Source organism: Bombus vosnesenskii, unplaced genomic scaffold (assembly GCF_011952255.1).
Source record: "Bombus vosnesenskii isolate JDL3184/JDL3185 unplaced genomic scaffold, Bvos_JDL3184-5_v1.1 scf7180000013265, whole genome shotgun sequence".
NCBI classification, from domain to species: Eukaryota; Metazoa; Arthropoda; class Insecta; order Hymenoptera; family Apidae; genus Bombus; species Bombus vosnesenskii.
In genome coordinates, this window is record NW_022882925.1 from 9336132 (window position 1) to 9360490 (window position 24359).

General features: G+C 36.9%; 1 protein-coding gene across 5 annotated transcripts in view; it reads left to right on the forward strand.

Annotated features, from left to right (window-relative positions):
- LOC117243105 (alpha-catulin) overlaps window positions 1–15029 on the forward strand; it is a 71562-nt gene extending 56533 nt beyond the window's left edge. For 3 of the 5 annotated variants that reach the window (XM_033510310.1, XM_033510313.1, XM_033510312.1), the window contains 8 exons: window positions 1250–1492; window positions 4551–4814; window positions 5497–5748; window positions 6034–6193; window positions 6377–6495; window positions 6630–6959; window positions 10079–10285; window positions 11001–11408. In XM_033510310.1, coding sequence (XP_033366201.1) covers window positions 1250–1492; window positions 4551–4814; window positions 5497–5748; window positions 6034–6193; window positions 6377–6495; window positions 6630–6959; window positions 10079–10285; window positions 11001–11408 — 1983 coding nt within the window. Of the gene's footprint in view, window positions 1–1249; window positions 1493–4550; window positions 4815–5496; window positions 5749–6033; window positions 6194–6376; window positions 6496–6629; window positions 6960–10078; window positions 10286–11000; window positions 11492–13023 lie in introns of those variants that run through there. The other 2 variants (XM_033510311.1, XM_033510314.1) reach the window with 2 other exon arrangements.
- The last annotated feature ends 9330 nt before the right edge of the window (window positions 15030–24359 follow it).

A 24359-nucleotide genomic window follows, 5' to 3' on the forward strand; every position in this document is an offset into this window, starting at 1 on the left:
ACTGCGGAGACGCGTCGGCATCTGGTAAACATCCTGCCCGGAGAATAGGATCTGCGTGTGGCGAGCTACGGGACAGAAACCGTTGGAATGTTTACTGTCACGTGTCGCTACAAATCTTTCTTTTAAGGAGAGCTATAGGGTTACTCAATGCCTTTGTTAGATGGAGAGTTCGTCCCGTTGACCGCGGCTACGTTCGGCGACTAATTGTCGCCTTGAGCCCAAGCTCATTGTCACAAGTCTTAAACAAATACAATTGGGTAGAATGACGGCAAACCGTTTAATTACAACTGTAGGTTTTAATTGCAATGTTTTTATGGATTTTCCCGAGGTTTCAGAGGGAAGGCACCGGTGTCCTCTTATCTCCGACATATATATATATATACATACATTTGCTTATATCGATTAAATTTAAAAATTTAAATTTCCGGTACATGTTTTTTTTTAATTACAACAATAGCGAAATTCTGTAACGAATCTCGTTCTTTGCGTTACATGTCATATCTATCATCCTATCATGATCATAATGTGAATCATGATTCTATATGATAAGTTTATCGATAGATGGATCTATTTACAGTGCTTGAAACAGGAAACGATGGTTATTTAACGTGAACTTAATGCAGTAATGTGATATAACTAAGCAACTAAATTGATAATTCACAACTCACAACTAACAATTAACAACTCATAACAACTCGGCAACTAATGATTAATCTCAACTCTCCCTCGACTCAACCCTCTGCTCTCAACTCTCTCCACTCAACTGACGACTCGCAGCTAAGTCCTCGCAACTAAACTCTCAATTAACAACTGACGATTAATCGTCTTTCTCTCTCAAGCATCCCTTTGTCGTCTCTTCATACTCCCACCACGTACATGTTCCGTAACCGTCCACGATCATGGTCACGTACGCCTTCTTCCGAGTAACTATTTGATTGAAGGATCGAGGATATATTGATGGGCCGCTTGGCCCATTCAAGTTTCCCGACCCTTTTGGTCTGTCGGCACTTAGGCTTTCTCGCAACATTGTACATATTTCGTCGGGTCATTTTTAGACATTCTTTCCACGATACTACAACATGATCATAATAGGATCGTACCAATAATTGTTATTAAATAAGACATTCGTTCGTTAGATGTTACAAAGTCACGTTAATTATATGAATAACGTTCACGATGTTACGGATATACAAAGTAAATAGCAACACGTCGAACAGGAATGAATGGACGGAACGTTTCAAAATTCCAGAATGACTTGAAAGACGAGAGACGAAGGGCGCAGATGGCTGCGGCTCGCCAAGTTTTAGAGAGAAGCACTATGATGTTGCTCACGTCTAGTAAAACGTGCTTAAGGCATCCGGAATGTCCATCTGCCAGAGAAAACAGAGACACCGTTTTCTGTCAGATGCGAAGAGCCATGGACTTGATACACTACGTAGTCAAAGACGGAGTATTAGATTGCAGTGAATCGCAGTCTTATTCCAATTCCCAGGTAAACAATTAGTTAATATACAATTATTTTTATCGAGAAAGGTATACATATTTAGATGGAAATACGTTCGTATAAAGATCGTACAGATTTGTAAAAATAAACACATAGCAAGGTCAAGGTTCGTTGCATGCATATATGATACAGATTTGTGCTAATACGGTTTCGACAAAGATTTGTTGCACCGCAATTATATATTCATGGAATTTTGACGCCACGAAACCACGAATGTTGTTATACCTCATCACCTATAAACGTAAATATACATTTGATGTAACAACATGCGACGACGTAGATAGAAACATTTATAGTGAAATACATTCGAAAGTTTGGAACGAATCCAAAGAGCTTTCATTTGCCAAATTCTAACTCATGTTTAACACATAATATACGATCGAGTAAAATTTTGGAGACCTTGACAAACTTTGGCCATCTTATAGTATGCGATAAAACAACGAAATAATTATTATCTTCGCCAGAAATTGTAAAAACCGAAGTAGCGATGGTCATGCTTAAATTCCTCTCGTAAGTAGAAGAAATCTGTACAAAGTCGGACCAGAGGGGTCTCTTCCTAAGGTCGTCGCGTATTTAAATTCATTTCTCAAAAAGAAGAAGAAAAAGAAAAAGAGGTTTTTTTCATTTTAAGGAAGTATTAGCTAATGCAGAAATTTGGAATAATATCTTAAATTTTAAATAGAAATCTTAAATATTACTTTTTTTTAATGACATTTTAAAGAAATCTTTTTTATTAAAATACAAATCACTATCGGCAACTTCGTATATTTCGTAGTACAGAAATGTTTCCCCAATACGTTCGTATTCAGAATATAGGATTCGATAAAATAGGAGAAAGTTACAAATATTCTGAACTTCACGTATGACCCGATATATCGGCACCATCGACGGATCGGCGGACATGCTCTTGTATGAACGGTCGAGGCATTTTCGAAATTTAAGGAACATCTTCAGTATGAAATTAATGCGGTAAATTGACAGTGATGCGAATTGATATCGTACCACACATAAGAACCATGCATAGCAAACGACGCTGAAGTGAATATCGTAAACGACGTTGTGGTACGTTCTTCGGCACGTGCCGATAGCGCATTAATTTCAATTTCTCGCCAGTTACATATGGAAGACGGGCCAAATCTTCTCATCCCTATTGGGACAATAAAACAATAGGGAATTGTTTCGTCGAGGGTTAAATCCTCGAGAGTTAAATTTATTTTCTGCTATTAAGCTGATAGTAAATACGACAACCCTTAACCGCAGAAAATACGTTGAACATTATTTTATACAGGAGAAACAAACGATAAGAGAAACCTTTTTTATATATAAAAATAATAAAGTCACACGAATGACTCCAAACACATATCTCGCACAAAACGATAGAGCTACACATTAGTGTCACGTAATTTTTGGGTTGGTCGGTGAAAATAAAATATAGTCGAGTCGTAACACAACTATTTACTTGGTTTTAATCAACCTTTATTATGAATTCAGCAATCACAATGTAACACGCACTGAATTAACATAAATCACAATTCACTCCAACCACGTTATGTAAGACTTAGTTACAACAATACATTAAGTACGCGACTTATAAGAGTAGAGACCGACATAGATATGTTGACTATTCTAAGGATACAGAATAAGTGCAGTTTTACTGACGATACTGTGTCTGAGGAAAGCTAGGGGTGGGTGTGTCTAAGGACACGGGACTATCGGATTTGTTGATGACAATTTTGGTTAAGGAAGTGAGGGCAGTAGACACCATCTCCGATTGGATAATAGGACGGTTGGTGGACCAGGAAGGGTTTTAGCCGCCCTCGCGAGAAAGTTGCCAACGGAACATACCAGATGTGGAGAAAACCAACTTTCTAAGCTAACACGTGGTAGACAATAAACGTAAAGGGAAATTTAAGACAGGAAATACTCGCTTGGTCCGAAGGACCTTAACTATAAAAATGCCAAGGCCCCCTGGTGGGCACTTAAGACTCTTGAGGGTGCGCGCCAAGGATATGCAGACATCTGGGTGCCATCCTGTCCGTGGTGTGTGGCCTGGTCTCTAATATGAATTGACGTTACATTAGCATAGTTTACCAAAACCTGCTGATTCCGAAAAAGGTGTTAAAGCACCGACCAACTCTCATGCAAGTTTTACCACGATGTATAAAAGGGTTTACCTAAAACTTTTATCATTCTTCATCGAAAATAAGATAAAATTCCAATTTTACCGCGTAAACGGTATACGTGTATTAACGTATTTCGAGCGTCTTCTCGCTGGAAGAAAGTGCACGATATTCGTAAAAGAGCTAAGTAGAGGATGGATGAAAGCTTAAAGTATCAGCGAAAAATGTATAACGTCCAGATTGACCGACTTTAAAGCTTAAGTTTTATTAAGCTTTATTAAGCTTTAAAAAGAAATGCGGATAGAGGTGCTCGGTCACGTTCAAGGATCTAGTGCGAGTAATTGCTATCTAGAAGAATGCATAGTTAATCGGCGCCACCGGGATATTGCATAGTCGAATGCTCTTTATCCTTGCTTAAAAGCAATCGGTTCAACTGCACGTATTTATGCTGACCTTAGGGCAAGAGTATATTTAGGTATGGCGTACCATTAAAGTTTCGCATGATATCTTGCTACTACATAGTAACAGCAAGTACATATATACAAGTCATACTCCTGTGTAAATATAGCAACTGTTTGTTACATGCGCAATTAAACTCGAAGCATGTTTTTTCTTTTTTTAAGCGATTTCTAAAAGCAACATTCGCGAACGTATGAATAAAAAACAAACATAAATACCGTAATAATAAAGTTAATCGAACGCCGCGTTATTTGTGTCGTATTAATGTACATTTACATACTTGCGTAGTAATTGTTTATTAAAAGAGGTGTTGAATATTAAAAATATTAAAACAAACTGAGAACTTTCGAACGATAGCGTACGTCGAAGATTGAATTATCGTTAACGTAAATCCAGAGACGGAAAATAGTACGTATATTACTGGAAGAACAGAGAGAATCTTTTACTGAATCGATGACTGATTCCAGAGTCCACAGCAGGAGGATTGGGACAGTAGCACGGCATTCTCCGCGTTGAAACACTTCGAAAGACTCGTTGAAACCACAAGAATGACTCTCCTAGGACCAGGTTGTCGAGAGACCCTCACCGCCGCGTTAGATACCGTTATTGAGAGAACGCAGGATTTCACTGATAGCGCATACACGACCCACGAGCACAGAGAAAACATCCTTCTGCTTTGCGATCGAGCACAACTCGAACTCAACACGCTCCTGCGAATCGGCAACAGTATGGTAAGGGTCAATTTTTTTAACAGATCTCTTGTTCAAAGTTTACTACCAATTGTAAGTCTCTTTGATCTACCTCCGCCTAAAAGTACAAGGAAAAAATGATGTCATGGTCGTGGATTTGCTAGAGAGAAAAAGGTTTGGTACAGAAAGTTCATATAATACCGGATTAATTCATTCCCGTGGAAGAATAATCTGAAAAATGGCTGACATTCCGCTATAAATCTGAATGAAAGACCGTGCTAAACTGAATCACAGTTACGAGAGTCTACCCCCAGTGAATAGGTACGAGGGAGCATGCGAGCGATTCCCTCTTTAAAAAGAAAGAGAAGGTACACTTCTTTTTGTCGCTGACTGTGAGAAATATCGCGACGCATATTCTCGTGAAATTAGTAATTACTTTGAACACGTACCGTCCATTTTTAGGCTACGTTAAATGAAATATTTTATGCTCGCTTACATTCTATCGATCATATGAATGAAAGAAAGATACATCAAGAAAGGAATAGTCTACCGCTGAAGGTATCAAGACACTGCGGTGGTGGATTTGTAGTAATGATGTTTGAATTTGATTAAAATCGCGAATACCTCCAAAGAGACAATTTCTTTTGCTAAAATCATAATTGTACGTATACCAAAGGAGTAAAAAAATAGTAAAACTATTATTACTATTATTATCTGGTACTAGAATTACGAAGGTGGCGGTGGTTCTCCAAGTTCTGAGATGGAGCAAGCTGTCTTAGGAGTATTACGTACCACCAGGGATCTTCGCCAGCAGCTATGCACGACCACGATGGAACAAGCGGCTGATCTTGGACAGGTAACTAAAGCGGGTCAGGAACTTGTTTCAACGATCAGGAACGTCGCTTTGGCCAATGACAGATATCTTCTTCAAGAAAGCAACGAAAAATTTCGCGAATACATTGAACACATTCTCGAAGTAAGTATTCGATTCTGACGTCAAGATCGAATATTTCATTGAAAAAGTCTCATACTTTAGATTTCGAATCTTTTCGCTTTTCTACAGTTTTCTTTAGAAAATTTACTCTTTTTCGATCTTGAGATCAAATACTAAACAAAAAATGAAAGGTGTTTGAAAATCAGCTAATCGATAAAGCTCGTTTAATCTTCATCGTCGGCAGTGTCTTTTTCTGAAATGCCATCGAAATCTAAACGATATCATTAGCAATCTATAATTCACGTTTTCGAACATATCGATTAATAGGTGTGCAAAATGCTGAGACACGTTGCGCTCTCGGAATCGTTGCAAGTTTCAGCCAAGTTTACCGAAATTAACCTGAGAATATACGGTCCCCAAGTGGTGACAGCGGCATATACTTTAGCGAGACATCCTACCAGTAAAATCGCTAAGGAAAACCTAGAAGGTAGATTACTCGTAACATATTAATCGCTAGTATTCTGCTCAGGAATTTCCACTCCACTCTTTGTTTTTCCGTAACGATACATATATTTAGAAACTCTTCCTTGAATCCAAAGTCATTGTCGTTTTTCTAGAATCTCTAGGACATGGAGAAAAATACTGGATTTCATTCCGATACGTGTTTCAGTGTTCGCCGACATGTGGCAATGGCTTATGACTGATGTGACCACCGTGGCGAAAGACGTACTCGAATTGAATCAAAACCGACCTGAAAAACAAGTTTACATGTCCTTACCACGGCCTGGAGTAAGTTAATTTGTTCATATTATGGTTTAGAATCGTTGACTCGATATAGTTTATTATTATTATTATTTAATATTCCTGAATATCTATAATTTCGAATTTGCATCCGACAAGATTAATATCTTTGTTTATTTCAGAAACACGGTACAACGAGCAAACCACTGAAACCGGTAAAATTGGACAGCGAAGAGCAGGCTAAGATCGCAAAGGCAGGTCTGGAGATGAAGCTGATCACTTCGGAGATGGATGCGGAAACAGAGAAATGGCAGGAAAGTGGAAGTGCCCTGGAAGAGAACAACGACATCGTGAAACGCGCGAAGAACATGTCCTCGATGGCGTTCTCGATGTACCAGTTCACCAGAGGTGAAGGGGCGTTGAAAACTACACAAGATCTATTCACCCAAGCTGAGTATTTCGCCGAGGAGGCGAACAGATTGTACAAGGTTGTGAGACAATTCAGCTATCAGGTATGTATCAGTTACTAAGGCAGCGTAAACTCAGAGCAAAACTGATACACATTTTTTAATTGGTCTGATGTTCAGATGTTATGTATATACGTGTATGAGTACAGGAAACACCTATACGTACACGTATACACGTACATCATCACTCTTACTTTATAATCATACTCTTTTATCATTATTTATTATTATTATTATTACTATTGTTATTATTATTATTTGTTATCATTACTGTTTACTATTATCATTATTGTTATTATTCTCATGATCATCATCATTATTATTATTACGGATTCTATACTGGACTTGATTCCGAGTTTTTTGATCCTTGCTATATTGGGAATATTTTTACTTCGATTTCGCTAATTGAGTTTCATTTTTATGTAATTGCTACGCTAGAGCTACGTCGAATCCAGACGAATTCCTCTTTTTGTTTCACGGTGTATCATACGTTTGTATAAGTACTGTTTTTGTGTCTGATCGATATTTTCAAGAATAAATAACATTTTAATCAATGGGAAAAATATAACATACGGAATAATGTTAGAAATGGATTGGGGGTAGCTCGGTCGTGAGTTATTAGCATTAGACATGTTCGAATTAACACGTTTGCTGCCCTTTCGACCCTCCTAGCTAGGCCGAATATATATAGTTACCCAAAACCATTTTGATCTTTCTATATTTTCTTGAAACAAAAGTCAACAAAAACGCTAACCTTGTAATATATATTCTTGTATTATGAAACCCTTTTTTGACCCTCGCTCTTTGAATGCCTCCATCCAGGTAACTCTTTCTCTCTTTACTTTAGACCCTTGTTGGGCTAATAGAGATCACGTTCGCCTTGTACAAATCGTTTTCATTGCCGTGCATTATACCGCTCATTTTTCTGCGAACTCATTGTTCATCAGTTGCTGTTAAGTGTTTCCGTGTTTCTCTTTACATCACTACACACTATCTTTTTATTGTTCTATTACTTTACTATACGCAACAGTACTGTGCTATGCAAGATCATGCGATGATACCTGGTATGATTTATCCCAAACAATCGTTTTTCTCGAATGACGTAGTATACTTCTACCTCATACATTGCTTTTGTTCGTTCTCCGACAAAGAAAGCACGTTACGAGGAACGACGTTGCATTTTTCATAGTGACTTACATGACGGTAAAGTAATTTTCGCTAGGCAATCAAACGATTACGTTGTTCCCAATTTGGTAATCGGAAATAATTTCTATAGCTCGCGTGTTTATACCGTTACGGATTGATATTGAAAGTAGCTATACGATCATTGTCGCATCGGTAGATAAGTATTCTTCTTAATGTCAAGTTTCATACAATCGAGATTTGAAATGAGCAAGTATATTCGAGTCTCGTTGTTTGAAAATGTATGTAACTACGATTACATTTATAATATTTTTCGTGTTTTGTTTTTACGTTCGTTAAGAAAGCTCCAGCTGAGAAAGTAAGAGTTCTTTAGATTAATCAGTTCAATAGACAGAACTTTTTCAGACGCTGGTAATTAACGAAGTATGTATAAGTTCTGCAGCAGGAACATGACTCTCATTTTGAAATGTAGACATACCGTTGAATCTCTCACGTCTCATGCCACCAAATCAACTATGATCGTTATTTTGTGGGTAAAACCAATTTTGTATACGTATATTTACGACTTTTTTGTGTACGATTAGTAAGGTGTGTTTTAGATGCTACGGGAATGCTTCCGTCTGTGGACGACGTCTATGTGCATTGTGGTCCCCCTCCTTCCACTATCTGGGGCATGACTATTATGTCTCAGTTTTTGCCAGCTTCCGATTCGACCTTTTGTTTACACTTTATTCTTAAATGGCAGCTAAAATGAAATTTTATTCTATTTTCATGGGATCTCCCGATAGAGCGATGTTACTTTGTTACTTTGTTCGCTACAAAAAATTAAGATTAAAATACACATAGTCGTATAAAAAAGTATTTTAATCTCATGTAACTTGCTTCTAATTGAAAGACGCATCACTTAATACTACTACGCTTTTTATTCGCATAAAGACACGTAAAGTCACTCATTCTTCGTCACTTTCGAGACTCTATCATCGAAAGGAGTACGTGAAATAATTTTCTATGAAAAAATTCTCAAATTTAAAAAGAAATACGTTTGACTAATTATTTATTTCAAGTTCATTTTAGCTGCGATCGTTTGAGAAAAGCGTATGGCTTGATCTTAATTATGATTCAAAATGAATTGTCATTCGAGAAGCTTGCAAAAACAACAAGGTCTGTACTAATTCACTTTCATTCACACAGTCACTCTCTAATGTTTTCGAACAACTGACACGTTCTTTTTTCAAACTTGTTGCATTGTGTTCTATTAGGACGAATAGCATATCTCTTTTGTTAACTTTACTAGATGCAATCTTTTTACAAATATCCGAGATATACGTATTTTAAAGTATTTATTATACTAGTCAATCGATAAAAAATAGAATCAGGCATTGCTTTAAAGATTTATTCGACTTACGCTACAAATGTAAAACGATGATATCGCAGGGCAAATGTAATTGTTTTTCAACGATTCTCTAACAGAAATTGGATCGTATCGTATCGTATCGTATCGTATCGCATCGTTTCTTTGGTAATGAAATAGCGAAAACATATAAAAATAATAGTTTAATCGAATCGTCCTTCATACGATTCTATACTATCAATTTGTGTTTTGCGCAAAAATGTTTAGGTACTAAAAAATGACTCTAATCTATATTTTGTAGAAATTTTCAACACAAAAAACCACAATTGGTTAACGATCACGCGCTCTCGATAACATAGGAAGATTTTGCACAGAAATAACAAATATGTATAACATTTCTCTTATCTTCAAGACACGACCCATGCTTCGAGTTAGATCAATATTGAATTATAGATATACATAACATGCTAATATGGCAAATATAAAAGTCGAAAAAGGATGTCACATCTGCTAAATTTGTAATTTGATGAAAATTCGCATAGCATCGGTATAACTGAATTTTCTAGATTTGAAATATCTGATCAAGTCGTTGGAAACGAATCACGATCACGTTTGCCTTGCGATACGAACGAAGACGTAAGATTGTATACGATGTTGTGCATGGGTGCAGGTACCGGGCGGACCGCACAAGAAAGAACTCTTGGAAAATCTTGATCGTGTGCCAACGTATGTACAGCAGCTTCAATTCACCGTGAAGAATCCCACCGTTGGAAAAGCCGCCACTTTTACCAAAGTCGATAACGTGATACAAGAGACAAAAAATTTAATGAACGTGATTTCGAAAGTGGTGACCACGTGTTTCGTCTGCGCCACAAAGGTAAGATACGCTCGCGTGTTATTTCATCTTATACTATGCACAAGGAAAATTCTAGCGTCAACCACACCAATTGACCCTTTTAGTCACGTTACATTTTTATCTTTTGTTTAGTATTTCCCTCACTTTCCATCTTTTCTTTTTCTTTTTTCTCCGTTTATTTTTTGGTTCGAGAACGAGATACGTATGTGTGTGTTCAGTCTTTACCGTTCCCTCGCACTTGTAGGAGGTATTTTGTTTGATTAAAATTGTAGAAATAGCTCGTTGAACGAAGGAACAAAAGACTGGACAGTATTTTTTATTGTAGCTAGCTTTGCGATAGCGAAAGTGATATGTTTTCATTTTTACATAATTGTTTAGCTGTTATGTCATGTAATACTGTAAAGTTACGAGAAGATATTTCTGTGCAATACTTGCCTTTTAACTATATTCGCTTAACGCGGAGCATTTCGCACGAGGATTCAAACAAGGAGAAACAACAAAAACAATTTATTTACACCTCGTTTGTTCCTATCAGAAAATTTTCCAGTTTATATTCCTTGTGTATTTCCGATATAATTATTACTTGTCAGATTTTAAATTTATTTGCTTGGGAAGCAAAACAAAGCTAAAGTAAATATTCGCACAAACGAAATACACAGTATTATAATATACATATATATAGTAAGCGACGCAGTAAAGTATGTTCTATGTATCCTTCCATGCATTCGTCGAATAGCACAATGTCACGATGCCGCAGTACATGGAGCTCAGTCCGACGATACCTGGCCTAGCTGAAGAGGATTGCTTGTATCCAGTTAGTCCGCAATTGTTACCATCCACCAGTCCCTACGTACAACCTTATCCGTTAACTTCGGCTCAGTTACACAACATTCTAAGAGGTGCGAATCTGGGCTTTCCACTCTTCAACTACAACACCCTGCCAAATACCACCTCTACCAGTACTGCTACACGCAATTCCGCATCCTTCGTTCATCCATCGGTCCTTCCATACTCGACACCCATCACGACTTCCACTTGCGGGCCGCAGGCTCCGTATTGCCTACAGAATCTACAGCTGCTGCAGCTGCAGCTACAACAGGCACAGCTGCAGCACCTAAGACACGCCGCCATCTTGCCGAGATAACACAGACTTTCGTTCGCACCCCGAAGGTCGCACGTGTTCTTCACGCACAGCTACAGAAGCGCTGTTCTTTCTGTTGTACACAGGTTCGATTTTGGTTTCCACCCATTGAGTTTTCCGTTTTCCGTTTTCTGTTTTCATTCTTTTTCCTTTCGCTTTCTCGTTTATTGTCAGTCTGCTTCTCGCCTCGTTGCTATCTATTCGAGCGAACGCCAATGATCGAATTACGATCGATCGAAGAACTTTTCCATTTCGAGCTTCGAATATTATGTACACCCTGCTCGGGAAATAGGTTAATCGAATTTCACGGTTTCCATGAAGTTAAAATAACAGTAATTTCCGATTAGTTTAACACCTCGAATTTAGTCCTCGAAGTAATAGATCAAAATTTTTCTATGAAACAGTAAAATATCTAACGCGATATGACATTGCAATACCGTTAACCTAACGATCCAATTGTTCCATCTTCTATCTAGTACGATCGATCGTTTTCGCATCATTCGTGTTCGACAAACGCGTTCCCCTTCCCCCTTTCCGGTGCCGCTTTTTCTTATACGATGCATTTTACGCGTAGGCTTTGTTTTATTGCCCTAATAAGTTGACTCGATTTCTCGTTTTTCTTATTGTACTTTGCAGACGTTTTTTTCATGGTCCAATTTTTGAACAGCTTCGCTTCGATCGACAAGTTACACAGTGACACCGTCGAATATCGATTCGACATAGTCCACGGCACGAAGAGGAACTTTTAATCAATCTAGTTTCCTGTTTTCAGCCATCTTTACAGAAATGGATGAAATACCATATTTCACCGTGTAACAGAATTCATTATTTCTTCTTTCTCTATCGATATCATATCTGACACGCCATAAACTGCAAAATATAACGCTTGTTTTTTACATACCAAATTAATTGACACAATTTTCATTAGAGTAACAATTTGTCATAACGGCCTCCGACTTTTCCAAATCACCAACTTTTTATAAACAAATAACGATTCATTCTTCATGATCGCAGTGCATCATTAACAATTACGACCGCTAACGAACCCATTTGCAACTAAAACACTTCGAACGATCATTAAATGGAATATCGATACGCTGGACGAAAGTATTTTGAATGTAAAGTATTTACATGTGATTAAAACGAACGAATAAAAACCGGCCAGCTGTTATCGTCTTACGAACCTTTTTGTTGCGAGTCGATATCTTGATTATTCTTTTACGTTTAAGTCAAAAGGCTTTAAGTCAACATTTTAAACATCTATGCGCTCGATGGGCGTAGATATGACATTCCATTAACAATGAGAAACAAGAATCTTACCGAACAACGTATTTCTAATTGTTCTTACACGTATAGATACATATATATATATCGACTTGAAGATCATGGACGAGAGGTGGCGCAATAAATACACTTTGTATGTCTGCGAATGTCTGTGAATGTCTGCGATAAATAGATGCGCGAGGATAATTAAAGGGTATATTGCCAAAGTACTTTTGGTCCGACGTATCGATCGAGAAGCTAGTCCAATGCTTATCTCCGTGATCAGGAAGAATCGACGGAAAGGAAGAAAAAATGTACAGAGTGAATAATCTGTAGTTTTGGATCTATTTTTCAGTACAACCTGGATTTCCGAGGTCTGTCGGCGCGTGGGGCCGGCGGCTCGCCGTACAGGGGCGGAGAGGGTGCAGGCGCCGATGGCGACGGTGGCGGTGCTGGTGTCGACGGCAGCAAGACGGGCTCCGCCCCCGGCAGCGACCCGTCCGTCTGACAGTTTGGGATGGCCCGACGGGCCAAGGGGGACGCTCGCCGCACTCGGGTTTCCTTTCTACTTTTCTAGGAAGAACCCTCGCCTGCCCCATCGAAACGTACACGTCGGGCTCCCTCGATTCCCTTCGAGATCCCAACGGAATCTTACAGATTTTCGACGGGATTTCCAATCGTACCAACCAATCGTTTATGTTTATTCGGTTCCCAAAGTTTCTTATTCATTAAGCCTTATTTCGCGAATGATACACGTAGCATCGAAATGTCAATTTCGTCGAGAGAAATGCCGAATTTAAAAAATTCTATACGTTTGAATAATTATCTTCTACTTGTTAAAAAATATGTTTATCTAAAGTCATGTCGTAGCAAAATATTACAAATAGATCCGAGAAATCCCATCGAAAGAACAGAATGTTTTCAAACTAATATTTTTCGAACACACGCGATTATTTTATTCTACAATTTTTAACAAAGAACAGACGTTCATCGAATCACGTCGAGGAACGAATATCGAACAAACGAATGTGGTCGAATCGTCCTTCCGAAAAGTTGGCCGAAACGAACGATAAAGTTCGATGAAACCTTCGTTACAAGTTACAGGTTTCGATTAACGAATGGAAGGAATTCAATCTTATTTCAAATTTTACCGGTGCTATCCAAAATTACCAATCGACTGGTTCCTTGATTAACTAAGGATTATCTAGGAGATAAGCTGACCGTGTAATTTCTTACGAGCACATTGTATTTGCATCCGACGAGTGGATTTTGAAAGCGCGTTTGCTTTTTAAAGAGAAAATTTAGAATTTAGATTATCGACGTGTACGTTTCTCAATCGTAATTTGCTTCGAGCACAAGCTACATGTATTCCACCGATTAGCCACGGTACACGCGTAATCTTTGCGTTGCTCAATATAGAAAATGAAACGGGTTTTCCGTTCGAGAAACGGTTCCGTGTCGCTTTGCGTGACTGCCATGAAACGCATGACAGGAACCAATAGAGAATCACGAGAAATTTAGGTACGCTTTGGCACAAAAAAACGCACGCGTCAAACCGTGCAAAGAATCAAGAACACAAAGAACGTTAAAGCGCATTCGTTGGCATTTTAAAAGATATACGAAAAAGCTTTTTCCTTGGAAAAGTAACGGCTATTTCTATTTTCCAAAATTTTCATGTAATCGCATAAAATTATCTTAAACGTGTTTCGACGCGTACGTTTAAAATCGTGTTTGCTCCGAACACGACCCATTTACGGCTGAACGGAACGTAAACTGAACGTCACTCGAAACGAACAATTTTTCCTGTACCCTTTTTACTCTCTTCTTTAGAATTTCATCATGCGGTAAATTTTATCCTACAATGTATCTATGAATAAAACGAACAAGACGAGCGATTTAGAATCTAAAGCATCGTCGATTTGTGCGATGAAATTCAATGTTCACAGCGGCAATAATGCAGCCATATCAGAAAAATCGACGTCCGATGAGCGAACGGTAAAACTGTTTGGAATAATTAACGCCGTTGACAGAAGCCACTTTACGCGGCTTTTGTTCGAAAAGTCCTTTCGCCGAAACAACGATCTGCGTAGGTAACTTGTTCCCTTCGTCCGTGACAGTATGCATGCCTCTATTGTAATATATGTTGCTGTTGCTGCCGCTGTTTTAAAATCCATTCAACTTTCCGCGTGATATATCGAACGATATACATACGTGTAATTCAGGTGGCAGCGAAGCAAACATTTTAACGCAGCACGTTTCATCGTTAACAAGTTGTTTTGTCTTTTGCTGCACTGACTTTAATCATCTCTCTGTCTCTTCGTTCGAGAATTTCTGAACGACTCCATATGAAAAAAAAGAAAATTCTAAAACGAAAGAAACTCGTTCTTCCATGTAGAAAAGTTGGTGCAACGACAATAAACTCGATCGAAATGTCTTTTAAACATCCGCTTACGCGTCTCACCAACTGATTTTTCAACACATTTCCCCACTTTCTCTCTTCGTTACGTCACGTCACGTCATGTATCTTTCATCGTTAACGCAACGTGCTGCGAGGCATTACGCTTCTCAAGATTCGCTTTTGATGTTCAGCAGTTAACTAATATCTCGCCAATTAACGTATGGCAAAGTATTAAACGCTTCGATAGACAAACAGTCTCGCTTGTTACCTGAACAATGGCTATGCGTGACGAAGCCTAGAATCTGATTCTTTGAATTTTCAAACTTTTTGCACCGTCGCACTAGAAAGCTAAGGAGAACGCAAACCTCTACGATTTTATATTATAATACTATACCAAATATTCGTTCGGCGTTATTTTTATTTATAACAATAGTCGTCAGATCAAGACGATATGATGTTACTAAACATAAATTACTTTCAAGTTATAGAGGATTAATTTCACAAAGAGATTGTTCTTTATGTTTTAAATTCAAATCGCTTCCTTCTACATATGTATAAAGGTATTCTCCTGAACTTCGGACATTTGACACGCTAAAAGCTTCGATTAAAAATAACTCAGGGTAATCAAATTCTACGCAAAGAGATATCGCGCGAGAACGAACACTATTCGTTTCATGATCCGAGACTTTTGCTTTTTACACTCTCGAATAACAGATAATTTAATAATTGACTATCGGATGTAGGCTACAGATTTTGTGAATGATGAAATCACGAGAACAAGAGCACAGCTTGAATGATGGGGCAGGAGATGGTTATCGAGGGTGACCTGGGGGCGGCAGCAGGGCGGTCAGGGACGTACTTTGTGGCAAAGACACCGTTAGACGCGCACGATAACCGAAATCTCGTGGCTCGAGCTCCGTTAACTTAAAACGAATCGATTGCTCCACTCGATCAACCCCTATATGCGTCAACGTATTTCTTCATTCTTCCAAAAACGCGTGTTTCGTGTTGAAATTAACATTTGATCAGGCCGAGTCGAGTCAAGCCAACCGCCTCGACGAATGAAAATGAAAATCGTGCTCGTAATTGTAACACTTCCACGCAGAGTCGTCTTTGAAACCGCTGACGAAACGTCTGTTCATTCCCTCTCGTCGGAGAAACGGAAAATAATCAAGATTCGACTTTGGGATCTGACTTTGGGGTTTGACCTGACGCGGACCGAAATGGAGAAGAATCATCGCGATCGATGACTGTGCACGAGCAACGTTCCCTACGTTTTTTTATTTCATCAGTTGACGGTTCAACAAATTTCTATCCACATTGAGCATTATGCATTACGATTATATACAGTTACGCTGTACCGTATAAATATTGATCCGACATATCGTCCCATGCGTTCTTTGTACGCTATGAAAGTCGACATTAGAAATCGGAAGACACGAGCACGAATCGTTGCTCTGTTTCATTGGATCCGATTAACAGTCAGAGTCCGTTCCCGTCATCTTCCGCCAATCTCTATGCGTATTCGTAAATACAGACCACAGAACGACGTTAAACGAGCTTCCTCTCAACGAACCAGACGAAGCCAAGCCCAAAGAGATTTAAAAATAAACCAGTCGTTCTGCCACGGAAGTAACGACTTTGACGATTAGCATTAGCATTAGTAACGTTGCATTCGACAGACGACTGAAACGTAAAAATCGATTGTACATAGAGCCATAAGTTATACGCGAGCTAAATGTCGACCAGTCATGCATTTCTCGTACTTACAAATATATATATATATATATATAGAAGATCGATTCTGTATGTAGTATACAGAGTTGGCACAAAGAATGTGACCGATCACAGGAGTTTATGAAGAGAAACGGGTCGTAGATGTCGATGATGCAAAGTCGTGCTATATTCCAGATACGAATGTAATCGCGATAATTTTAAACGATATTAATGTACTCTCTTTACGGAAATATCGATCGACTTTACTTCACCGATCAAAAGAGATTGAAAATATGATCGATGTAACGTTGCGAACGATCGATCGTAGGCGAACGAGACGCATGCGATATCGACGAAGCCTCCGATCGATGAGAATTCGTTGATAGATCCTCGAGATGTTCCTAGGGTGTAATTACGCGAATCCGCGTTCTCGTATTGCGTACGCGTAACCTCGCAGGAATATAATAACCGACTTGTTATAAGTTGTAACACACGTACGCGACGCGTTTGTACAAACTCTGTATCATACTTTATCCGCGGTCTTTTAGAGTATATGATAATGATAGAGCTCGATCAGTTGTTAAGGGGGTAAGCTTAAGTTTCTTTTCTATAAAACAGCACAAATATTTTATAAGGGGAAACCGAGAAGCGAGTTTCCGCGTAAGCGTTCAGTTGATCATCTCATTACCGAATCAAGTTAGTGTGAATCATAGATATCGTTAATAATCAGAAACTATTTTCAGAGCTCTATCGTCAGGTCTCAGGTCTCAGGTCTCAGGTCGAGGAAACCAAACTTTCCCTTCGGCATGAAGGTGTTTTGTCGATCGAGTTACCGTACATACAAGGCTTTCAAGGAAAGCATTTCAATTTTGATCTGAATCTTTTCAAATAATTCCACCGTTAGTTATATCTTTAAAGTTCGAACGAATGTTGTAGTCCATACTATCCAAGGAATATGTTTCACGCACACGGATCTTTCACAAGTAGAATTGAACTTAGACGCGACATTGGATCCATACGTTTTGCGCGAAGAAAATATGCAAAGGTATCCAAAATATTTAGAGGACGAAACGAATTTCTGTCTTTACTTCTTTAGTTGCGAATCTACAAAGTCATCTGCGGTCTATCTCTTCTGGGCAACGTCCATCTCTAGCCGAATTATCCCAACTAAAGACCATCCCAATTGCCATTTCTACAACTTTCGTTATACGTATACATATACCTTGTATCTCTCTCTCTATACTTCTATTGTGTTTCTATTAGAAATCCAACAGATTTCAGAATATAAATACATCTTTATCTCTCGTGAATTCGGTTTCTACATTAAGATTATTCGAAACGATGATCTTCGATAGTGCGTTCATTCGAGATCTGATAGCACAGTTTTGCGTTGGATCGGCTTCGTTGTTTCCTATCTGAAGTGGAGTTCATATATTAACATTAATACCAATGGTGATAGTAAATATATAGTTGATCGAAATTCTAGTTGTTGTATAGAGGTCAGTTGATAAGTGTAACGTGTATCGATAATATCGTTAAGTATATTAACAGCAACAATAATGATTATATGGCTAGCATTCACAGTCGTGACACTATGGTATATTCCAGAAGCTTGGCATTCGTATTCCAGAAACAATTGACGAACACTTTTCGTTTATCGCTGTTCGAACGTCTCGTTAGTCTCTCTCTCTCCCCACCTCCGTGTACTTATACATTGTCTCGAATTTGTAATTCTATTATATGTATCCATATGTAATTCTACCTCAATTCGTAGCTTAGATACCTCCCTAAGAAGGAAAAGTTTCTACTCGTGGATAAACGATATTGTATTTAGGTGTTATCTGCGTTTCGATCATTGATCAATCCCAATTTGTCGGCATATATGTAAATTAAAATGAATTCAACATCTTAGAAAAAAATAAAAAATCGGCGAGAAAAGCTGATAGGAAAGAAGAAACGAGGTATTCGTTAATCGTCATTAGATTTGGTTCGATCGAATTCGTTGACGAAAACAACGATTGTCACACGAAGCAACGCGCGAGACACATTTTCCAGGAGCTCATCGTTCCCATCGATTGTGCCTATCTTCTTCCAAATGTTAACACGTTTTTACTGGAAACCACACACGTGCGTGTTACGCCTGTATACGCAAAATACATACATATGTACTTATTTATATCCTGTACAACGTTCGTTTTGTAACTGTTTTATGCTCTCGACAAAAACAGGAAAACAGAACATAAAACTGGCAACGAACGATGTACATAGCGAAAATTTTAATGTCCATCTATATATACATAATACGCATAATATGTATCATTACGTGAATACTAAATACTAAATACCGATGATTGCTGTTAGTTGGACTATTTCGTGCCTCTGGTGTAATATTATCAATGATTGATATTTCATTGTGTCCTGTTTTTCTTGAAAAGAAAACGACAAACGAAAAAAGAAACTGAAAGATAATATGAGTGAAAGCCGGTATGAGAAAACCAAGTAGCCTTGTGACAAGCATCTGAAACGAAGAAAAACGTGATTCGTAGATTTAAAAAGTGAACGATCAGATATTCGCATGTTTTTCTTGTCCGAGTTGTTGTTGTTCTCCTTGTTCTTTTTTTTCATCTTTTCAATTAATCGATCCATTAGTATAACTCTAAAAAAAGAACAGGTAAAAGTTGTCCATTTATACCTAATTTATCGCACAATTTTCTATTTTATAAATTCCTTGAGATCTTTTATTTTTATTTGAATCTATTTTCCATAAATTTGTCCGTTAGCGTATTCTTGACTCAAATCTACGTTGTATGTTTTGTTTGTTCGGAAAGATCGTGCCGATTTTTAGAGAAATAAAAAACATTTTCTTACTCATTTCGATGTATTAAAACTCCAACTGAAGGAGACGATTACAAGCTTTCTGGACAACCGGTATATCATTCTCCGAGTATTCGATCGATCACGGTTGCATCCAAATTATTAACCAAGTAAACATTTAAATAATTATTAATACAAAAGTCACTAGGTTACTAGACAATCGCATTTAAATGCGAACAATCGATTCTACAATCTTAGTCTTTCCATTTTTTAACGATCGAGCAGACGATGTAGATATCATGCTTCGTACATCGGTCATTCTGATCTGTTGGTCCTACGTTAGTCAGATTTTAGATAAATATCGATGACAATAATTTCGGGTAATTACTTTCACGTTTGTTCTAGCAAATGTTTGAGATTCTAGTAGAACGTGCGCACTTGATAACAGGAGCATGTCTATATTTTTTGACGTTATTCAATCGCAACGTAATTGAATTTCCGAACGATGTTTAGATCGTAAACGATCTAAGACTCCCCAGGAATTTTTTATATTTTTCTGGTCGAATAAGACAATCTTTGTCGAGTCGAACGATTGCTTGATCGTAAACGACGTGAAAGTAAAGTCAGTGTTATTGATGCGACGATCGCACTATTTCTTTCTCCTTCCTTAAGAAATTATGAACTATATGAAAAAATGTGAAGAAATGTGATATATGATTTGACTATTATTTTTGTGAGCATTTAATAATATTTGATAGTTTTCTTTGAACAGTGAGTACAAATATGACAAGCGTGTTTCTTTTAATTGGAGTTTTAATAGTTTGAATATTACAATAGAACAATGTAAAAGAGCTTCACGTAATTTTATAACAAAATACAAAATAGTCTTTTAAACCAACATAGAATATAACAATTGATATATTAAATGTCTAATAAAAAAGATAAATTTAAACGTATAGGTATCACTTTAGTATTATAGAAATAATTTTTGTTCTAAATAATTCGATATACATATAAACCAGGTATAACTATAGCTATCGTTCCATCATAATTGTCAATATGTTAATGTATTAATAAGAATTCAGAAAAAATGTTGAAATATAGTTCATAGTCTTTTAAAAAAAAGGGAGGGAGGTGAAAAGAAAGAGAATCGGTGATGTTGCGCCAACAACGCTAACTTTTTAATTTCTGAAATTTGCTTCTCGCTCACTTGCAACTTCCCACATAAAAAACTACATACCAGATACTACTAAATTTTTGACCGTACATTGTAACCATAAAAAGATAATATATCAGTAACGCGGACATTAATTAATGTAAAGAAAAAGAAGTAAATAAGACGTACTATTCGATCCTCTCTTTTTAATTGTAACTTTTTGTATAACGTATTTCATAAAATTACTCGAGAGCTCTCTTCAAATATATATACTATACGTGTATATTATGAGCTTATAGTAATTAATATATCTACAAAAAAACATCGATAGATTATTGAATAGAGTTCGTTCGGTAGCTAAATCTGTCTTTACTTGATGTATCTCAACAGATTTGATTCTTAATCTACTTCTTTTTCTTTTGTTATATAGAAATAATTTACTACATTCGCTATTTTAACTTTTTAAGTTTCCATTTTTTTTTGTGCCATTTTTCTACTCGATCGTGTTCAAATACAAGAAGAAAACCACATGCATTTGAACGTTTATATGACAATCTAACGTCAAGCATTCGCGCAAATCGCATATGTTGAAAGGGTAACGAAGAATCGAAAAGAGCACGCCGTTGTTTTCACCCCAACTCGTGACGAATCTGATCACCCATTTCAGAAAGAAAAAGGATAAACTTATGTTTCGACAACATTTTCATGAAGAATCTTTCTTTTTGATATCTATACCTGTGCATATCTTTAAGCGGGGTGTCGTAATCCTATGTGTCGCGAGTGAATCTCTGATCATTTTGATTCAGGAGTGGACGAAGAAATAATTAGAGGAAACAGAGACAAGGGGAAGTTGTCAAATTGATTCATTTGTTGCCTACACGAAACAGCTGATGTTTAGTTTACTTACAATTAATTAACAGTCTTTTCTTCTTTTACCGATATATAGTAAAACTTCCAGCGTTCAATTTATTAGGAAGATTTAACCGAATGACTAAATATTCATATTTTCATACAGTTTATTCTCTATATTTTATTTGAAGAAAGTGAAAAGAATAATATTTCTGTCACTAACAACAACGAAGATATGATATAAATATAATATTATTTCAATTACTTCTTTCAATCGATATTATCTACCGTTCTTCCAGTTCGTCTCTGTATAGTCTGCGGTGAGAGTCGAATAGTAAGAATCTGTATCGTCTATTTAGTGCGAATAGAATATTCCAACTTGATTCTAAAATAGATTAAAGAAATAATGGATCGAGCTCATTTAACAGTTAATTTTCCCAGTTCTAACGATTCATCGCATCAGGAATTTAAGAACCTATAATAATGTGATCGTTCGATCACTGAATTATACGGTTCGGTTCGATTATTAAATTAGCAGGGGTGAGAAATCGAATGCCATTAAAAAAAAGGTATTATCGATTCTGCCACTAATTTCTTTCTCTTCTCCTCATTCGACTGTTCAACGTGGGGCTGTGATTGTCACCAAAACAAAAAACCAAAAAAGAAAAAATACAAAGAAAGAAATAAAATGGCCCTAGCACGATGTGGGGTAAATGTTTCAAACGGCGTCGCATTCGTTTCGTTCTTTGCCGTGACTTCTTAGCGAAATAGATCGTTCAAAGACGACGAAAACTTGCGAATTATAGAATATTTCGTATAATTTCGTCTGAACACGCGCCTTCGTAGTTCATACGGTCTTCCCAACGATGCTTAATGTTTCCTTGTTGAAAGATTAATTTGTAATAAGAACGCGAGCGGTCGGAGAAACAGCCGCAAGATTTGAGATATGAGATTTCTATTGTAGATTTTTTTAATAGAAGGAAGTTCGTTTTATCCATGGTAGGTTCGGTTTTACGCTTTAAGCTGCTATGTGTGAAATTGCGTAATAGTTGAGAATGAGAGAAAGAAAGAGAGAAAGAAAGAGAGAGAGAGAGAGAGAATGAGAAAGAATATTGAGAATTAAAAGAAAAAAACGCTTACCTACCTGCGATAATTTATTATCGAACGTTTCATTTATATCGACGATATACGGCAAAAGATACGATATCGATCGTAGATGAATTTAGCGTAGATAGGTTTCGTACTTCGTATTTAATGAACATTATTGAATCATTGTATATTGGATTATTGTATATCAAGTATTTCATGTATTGAAGCCGCAGAGGACAACTGAAAATAAATAATTGTAACCAAAAAATTGAAAGCTTCCTTAATCAAGCTTTGAATTAGTGAGAAATATATACGCAAAAATTATGATGGATACCCGTGCTTAGAAATTTAATATCCGTGTCATAATTTAATTCTACTTAAAAAAAATTGATTAATATACAAAAAAACATAAAGATAATAATTATGAGTTCGAGATAAAATAATGGTAAGAGGATCAGATGACTCACAAAATGCGGGATACGAAAAAGCATTGTATATGTCAGATCTATCGATAATTCCCAAAATTTCTAGATGGAATAAAAAATAAAAGAATGATATTCTACGCCTCATCTTGTTATCTTCTAAATAGAAATATCTAGGTTTCACAAATAAGTAAATTACAATACATTTTTAGAAAAACGTACAGTAGAAAATAATATATTTTATCGTCACTGGCATAGGCCACTTCTACACCTTCGGGTCGGTGAGAATCTGTTGAAAAAAATTTCTTGAAATTCAAGATCAAATTTTTCTTCGTTTGCATCGTATTCTACTTATCACGAAAACCAAACTTGTCACAGAATCATGGCTGGTACTTGAACCATTCTCTTGAAAAATATTGATAAAATTCCATTGGCTTTCCATTAACATTATGGACAATATATCTGCATTTCGCAGTCAGATAAAAGTAAATAACGTGATATTAATAAATAAACAGAGAATTATTCCCTAGCACGTATGGTGGTTTGACTTAAATAGAATAAAACACCTAACTTCATAATTTCAAATTATTACAAAATTATTTGCTGTATGAAAGAAGCTTTCAAACGAGAGTTGAATGACGCCGAAAAGGGCATAATTTGATGTTATTAGTTTCTTTGCAGGTGAATACATGGAGGACAATGTTTTTTTTTAATAGAATTACATTTCTTCATTCGTTGGTCGATGCATCTCGTTACTCCATATAGAAAAGTATTAAATTCTTCTTACCTATATTTCTTCCTATATTACTATACAAGAGTATAAAGTAATACATACTTTATTTTATATAAGTATTTGTCGTCCTTCATGTTCCTTCGAAAAACAGTAAAAATATTCTTAAAAAAGAATTTTTCTACTTTTATTGAAGCATAGATTAAGAAAACATAGAAACGTCATCAACATAGAAAGAATCTCAAGGTATCAGAGATGAATAGGAAGATCGTCAACGAGCATGGGAAAAATTCAGACAAAAATAGGCTTCACGAATTACTGCCTCTAACGATTAATGGTGGGGAAACGTGCGAATGTATGGCGACAGGGGAAATGTGCATTCGTACTTCGTACTCCATATAGAGTTGACCGAAAAGCATGTGCTTACTATTTTATGATTAATAGTGAATTGGTAATTCAAAAATGAGCGGCAAAACACTGCGCCGTATCACGAGCACTTATAAGTTTTGTAATTATG